Here is a 6,083-nt window from a genome sequence, read left to right as displayed (position 1 = left end):
CAATAAATTTAATATTTATTCGCACCTTGTGTCGCTAATTCGTGGCCGACAGATATTCTTCCCCTTCCTTTTGCTCTCCAGTTCTCCAGCCTTGTTGTCTTAAATATTTAAAATTCACCGCTTATCACTAAGTCGGTTGCAAACTTTCAATATTCTTAATTTTCATACTAATATTAAAGATAAGATTTAGCTGAATTGTAATTCTCTTAAATGTTTTGCTTGATTTAAAAAATAAAATGAAATAAAAAAAAAAGATTTTGATAATAGATTAATGGGAAGTGAGATTAATCTGTGAGATTTGAAAGAGGGATCTTCATCGTTTCTTGGTCCTTAGGCAAAATATATACCCATACCCTTTGTGCCTACAAAGTTCACACTTTTGATCGCTTTCTTCTTCTTCTTCTTCTTCTTCTTCTTCTTCCCAAATTTCAACTCTAATGGCGACCTCCAAATCCCAAAGGTCTCCTGAGGAGGTGGAAGACATTATCCTTCGCAAAGTTTTCCTTGTCTCTCTCACCCCTCCTTCCGATTCCGATTCTCGCACCGTCTATCTCGAGCAAACCGCCGCCGAGCTCCTTAGCGAAGGCAAGCAATTGAGGATTTCAAGGGATGTAATGGAGCGTATCATAATTGATCGTCTATCGAGTAATTTCCCCTCTGCCGAACCTATTTTTCAGTACCTAATCGGCTGCTACCGTCGGGCTCACGACGAGACTAAGAAAATTGCCTCCATGAAGGATAGGAATTTACGGTCTGAGATTGAGATGGCGCTCAAACAAGCCAAGAAGTTGACGGTTTCCTATTGTAGGATTCATTTGGGGAATCCTGAATTGTTTTCGGGTGGGGATTTGGGTAGTAACTCCACTACTTCGCCTTTGCTTCCTTTGATTTTCTCTGAAGTTGGTAGCTCCATGGATGGATTTGGGGCTAGTACCAGTGTTGGTGGAGCCTATCAGTGCCCTCCGGGTTTCATGGACGAGTTTTTCCGGGATTCGGATTTTGATACATTAGACCCCATATTGAGGGGGTTGTACGAGGATTTGAGGGGTACCGTCCTTAAAGTTTCGGCTCTTGGGAACTTCCAGCAGCCCTTAAGGGCACTTAGGTTTCTTGTTAGTTTTCCCATTGGGGCTAAATCTTTGGTTAATCATCCATGGTGGATTCCCCCTGGTAAATATTCCAATGGCCGTGTCATTGAGAGGACAAGTATTTTGGGGCCTTTCTTCCATGTCAGTGCTCTGCCCGACCATGCCATTTTTAAGAGCCAACCTGATGTTGGGTGAGTGTTAATTAATGTGTTTTGAGGTTTTGTTATTTCCTATGTACACTGTGGTTCTGTTCTGACCGGTGAATGTCTTGTTGGAACTTCAGGCAGCAATGCTTTTCAGAAGCATCAACTCGTAGACCATCTGATTTACTCTCTTCATTCACTACAATTAAAACAGTCATGAATAACTTATATGATGGTCTTGCGGAAGTTCTTCTCTCTCTTCTTAAGAACACAGAGACCCGTGAGAATGTTCTTGAGTATCTTGCAGAGGTGATAAATAGAAACTCATCAAGGGCTCATATACAGGTACTTGCTTATGGTTCTAGTGGTGTCAATTGTACAGCATGTGTTTGATTGTTATCAGCTTTTATCCATTTTCAATATTTTGATTTCAAAACACTGATTCAGTTTCAATTTCGAAGGTCGTTTATTTTGGTAACTGTAGAGAAATATTGATGAATGTTATATCCTTTGCTAATTCGAATTGAAGGGGTGATATAAAATTGGTCTATTTCCGGCGTCATATCCATAGTTAGTGGCGCATTCATCATAGTTAGAAGCTCCTCTCCCCATCGGTCGAGTTGCTTTTTCCACTTTAACAGCTATGCTATGTACTTTCTTATTGTAGGTTGATCCTCTCTCCTGTGCAAGTTCAGGCATGTTTGTTAATCTCAGTGCCATCATGCTACGTCTTTGTGAGCCATTTCTAGATGCAAACTTGACCAAAAGGGATAAAATTGATCCGAAATATGTATGTTATGGTAACCGCTTGGAGTTAAGGTGAGAAGATTTTGTTTGCTTGCTGTTCTTGTTGTTGATAATTTTCTTGAGTACTTGTTGATTATTGACCTATTACAACTGTTCCTAAACGTGGTCACATAATTGTCAGAGGATTAACTGCTCTACATGCATCGTCTGAAGAAGTTACAGACTGGATTAATAATGGTACTCAGTTGAAAACTGATAACTCCGGGCAGTTCAGTGACAGTGAAAGTCGCTTGCTGCAATCCCAAGAAGCTTCTAGTTCTGGCAGTAATGCTACAATTGAATCTTCTACTGCAAAGGCAAGATCGAATAGTGTGAAGACTAGGTACCCTTTCATATGTGAGTGCTTCTTTATGACTGCAAGGGTGCTGAATTTGGGCTTGTTAAAAGCATTTTCGGACTTCAAGCATTTAGTACAGGTAACTATAGATCATGCGTTTGTTTGTGGATAAAAGAAGCGACACATATAGTTTTATGATTTTTTTGGTTTAGAATTTATGTTAATTCTATATATTGCTTTCATTAATCCTGTTTTCTGGACCTTTTGAAATCAAGTAAAATTTTGTTCAGGATATATCTAGGTGTGAAGATACATTGGCCACACTCAAAGCCATGCAAGGACAAGGGCCTGCTCCACAGCTTGAAATGGATGTAGCTCGCCTTGAGAAGGAAATAGAGTTGTACTCACAGGAAAAGCTTTGTTTTGAAGCTCAAATACTGAGGGTATATTTCTGCCTCACCCTTTTTTATGATTCGCTTCATGTCAATAAATTATTCATTTCTTATATATATTAAAAAAAAAAAAAGATTATAGGAACCAATTTCCCCCAAAAAAATAACCTCATCCAATTACAAGAAGTCTCATAACTAGTCATTAATTGTCTAAAAAAACAAAAACTTGGCTGGGCAATGTATACCATTTTTTATAGTTTATGATTTTTTATTTTTTGAGATCTTCATCCATAATTGTTTTTGATCGAACGAGTATGATTGCCATTAGTGAATTGAACTGATGGTGTAAGAAGTAACTATCTACGGCACATAATTCCCCACTCCCCTTCCTCATGCTCCTCCAATATACACATTTAATAGGAGGTTTTATCACTTTCTTCATCTATTTGATCCATATCTACTGGAGGCCCTCATTGTATGTACGTATCTGCAATGTCCTCCACTGTCTTTATTGTAATTTTGAAGCTAGTATTGACACCAAAAGGTGTGATCTTTATTCGTGCTGTAAAACTTTTGATGCCAGTTGAGATCACCCTTGATCTTGATTAGAATTAGAAACTCAAGAGCTATGGTTTTATCCTTCATTTTCACATAAGAATGGTGATTTTATCCTTCATGAACTTCATTGTGGTTGATTTTTGGCCACATCAATTGAACCTTATGTTTTCAGCTAACTGTTACATAAACTGGTGGTTATTTTTGTTCTCCTTATAGGACGGGAGTCTAATCCAGCAAGCTCTTACTTTCTATCGATTAATGGTTGTATGGTTAGTTGGTTTGATTGGTGGATTTAAAATGCCTCTTCCATCAAGTTGCCCGATGGAATTTGCATCCATGCCAGAGCATTTTGTGGAAGATGCAATGGAATTGCTTATATTTGCTTCCCGAATTCCAAAAGCTTTGGACGGTATCAATTTGGTAGCTCTAACCGACCCTAATCAATTCTTTTACATATTTAAATGCCAATGATGTTGTATGAACATTTTTTATATCTTGTTTTGACAGGATGATTTTATGAACTTCATCATTATGTTTATGGCAAGTCCGGAATATATTAGAAATCCTTACTTAAGAGCAAAGATGGTTGAAGTTCTCAACTGCTGGATTCCTCGTAGAAGGTGATTTTTTATATTTGATATGTACAGATTGATCATTTGATATTTTTTCCATTACTGATTCTGAAGTTAAAAGCCTTTGGTCCTTGTTTTCATGCAGTGGTTCATCTGTAACAGCAACATTATTTGAAGGCCACCAACTATCACTCGAGTATCTTGTCAGGAATCTCTTAAAGCTTTATGTGGACATTGAGTTCACTGGTTCACATACACAGGTACAGCATGGTTGAAGTTCTAGCTTAAATATAGGAAGCGTAGACGATTATTTGATATATAGAGAGAGTTAAGCTCCTTTTTTCGAGTGTTTTAGTATACCCACTAACATTGCAATAACTATTCTATGGATGCTTTGATGATTTATGCTTTTATTAAGTTCAAAGCAGATCCTGCAGGATATGAGAATGGAGATGATGAGAAAACAAAAACAAAAGACATTCGAATAGGGCAGAAATTAACTGTCCCCCTCTTGTATAAGATCTTATAATTAGTCTAAGAAACATGTTGCATGTTATTTTAAGGCGATGATATCTATTTTTGTCCTCTCAAATGACATTTTGAGTCATTGTTACCCCTGTTCCAATTTTGAGGAGATACCAACTCCCAATGGCAGTTATTGACTGGTCTTCTTTACTCTGGTGCAGTTTTATGACAAGTTCAACATCCGTCATAATATTGCCGAACTTCTCGAATACCTTTGGCAGGTTCCTAGTCATCGTAATGCTTGGAGAATGGTAAAATTTTATTCCCGTTCATCCATGTGGTTTTTTTGTTGACCGGGATTATGCCTTTATCTTTTACATGTTATTTCCCTTAATTGCCATTCCAGATTGCCAAGGAAGAGGAGAAGGGTGTTTACTTGAATTTCTTGAACTTCCTAATCAATGATAGCATATATCTTCTTGATGAAAGCCTTAATAAAATTCTCGAACTTAAAGAGCTTGAAGCTGAAATGTCAAATACTGCAGAATGGGAGCAACGACCTGCTCAAGAGAGGCAGGAGAGAACTAGGCTATTTCACTCCCAAGAAAATGTTGGTTTGATAACCCTACTATGAATCATGAACTGTTGATAATCACTCTCAAAGCCTTGATATTGATCTTGAGTTTTGAGTATATGGTTAATCTGACATTATTTGATATTCTCAGATCATCCGGATTGACATGAAATTAGCAAATGAGGATGTGAGTATGCTGGCATTTACAACAGAGCAAATCACAGCTCCTTTTCTACTTCCAGAGATGGTACTCTCCCACTGTTGTGCATAAAGCTTACTTTTTTTCCTTTTTTTCCCTAATGAAACTAGAAACCTTTTGTTTTCATCACAATGCATACTTTCAATATGATCTCGTTACATTTTCTGCTTAATTTTATCTCATTTGGTAACTTTCCATTCCAATTTTTACTTACAGGTCGAACGGGTAGCCAGCATGCTTAATTATTTCCTCCTGCAACTTGTTGGTCCTCAGCGAAGATCTCTTAGTCTGAAAGACCCTGAAAAGTACGAATTCCGTCCAAAAGAGTTGCTTAAGCAGGTATGTACAAGTTAGATTCTAATTTCTACTATAATAGACTACTTTTTCTCTTTTTTTAATAATAGGTAGAGATAATTCCATCTTCTAATGTGACATTAGCTTAAATAGATTTGAATGTTCTGCCTTGTAATTTGGATATGTACTTTCTTTTTATAGGAAACAAAGTAACTTATGCATGTAACTTGTGGAAGTAGTCACATGATTGGATTAATTTATCTCATGTGGGGAAAAAGTAATTCAATTAATATTGAATCTATTATTACTGCTAAGATTGGCTATTCTAATGTTTCACCATAGTGGGAATATAGGTCATGCATCTACGTTCTCCATATTCACTCTATTGATCCCTTTTGTTTTCTATGCTATCTCTGCTGTAATGAAATGATGTGATGTGCTTCCCTGCTAGGAGCAGTATTTAGCTGACTTAGAAACACAATTTAGTTAGATATTGACTTCTGTTATTTTTTTTTTTTGGTTGTAAAGATTGTTCACATATATGTTCATCTGGCGAGAGGCGATAAGGAGAATATTTTCCCAGCTGCCATTTCGAAGGACGGAAGATCGTATAACGAGCAGGTTATTTATTTATTCTAACCTTATGATAAGACCCTTGAGAAGATAATTCCATCGAACTAAAAGGAAAAAAGAAAAAAAAAAAAAAAAAAAAAA

General features: G+C 36.9%; 1 protein-coding gene across 1 annotated transcript in view; it reads left to right on the top strand.

The window, feature by feature from the left end:
* The first annotated feature begins 305 nt into the window (after window positions 1–305).
* The window catches only part of LOC111439459 (probable ubiquitin conjugation factor E4), a 7,413-nt gene continuing 1,635 nt past the window's right edge, over window positions 306–6,083 (top strand). The window contains exons 1-13 of the mRNA XM_023077132.1: window positions 306–1,279; window positions 1,372–1,576; window positions 1,899–2,050; window positions 2,160–2,454; window positions 2,606–2,758; window positions 3,482–3,685; window positions 3,773–3,885; window positions 3,983–4,097; window positions 4,524–4,613; window positions 4,709–4,912; window positions 5,028–5,123; window positions 5,292–5,414; window positions 5,898–5,990. Coding sequence (XP_022932900.1) covers window positions 438–1,279; window positions 1,372–1,576; window positions 1,899–2,050; window positions 2,160–2,454; window positions 2,606–2,758; window positions 3,482–3,685; window positions 3,773–3,885; window positions 3,983–4,097; window positions 4,524–4,613; window positions 4,709–4,912; window positions 5,028–5,123; window positions 5,292–5,414; window positions 5,898–5,990 — 2,685 coding nt within the window. The 5' untranslated portion in view covers window positions 306–437. The remainder of the gene's footprint in view (window positions 1,280–1,371; window positions 1,577–1,898; window positions 2,051–2,159; window positions 2,455–2,605; window positions 2,759–3,481; window positions 3,686–3,772; window positions 3,886–3,982; window positions 4,098–4,523; window positions 4,614–4,708; window positions 4,913–5,027; window positions 5,124–5,291; window positions 5,415–5,897; window positions 5,991–6,083) is intronic.

This window comes from Cucurbita moschata, unplaced genomic scaffold, assembly GCF_002738365.1.
Source record: "Cucurbita moschata cultivar Rifu unplaced genomic scaffold, Cmos_1.0 Cmo_Scf00003, whole genome shotgun sequence".
Lineage (NCBI taxonomy): Eukaryota > Viridiplantae > Streptophyta > Magnoliopsida > Cucurbitales > Cucurbitaceae > Cucurbita > Cucurbita moschata.
Note: the sequence above shows the minus strand (reverse complement) of the source record. Positions and strands in the feature narration are given on the sequence as shown.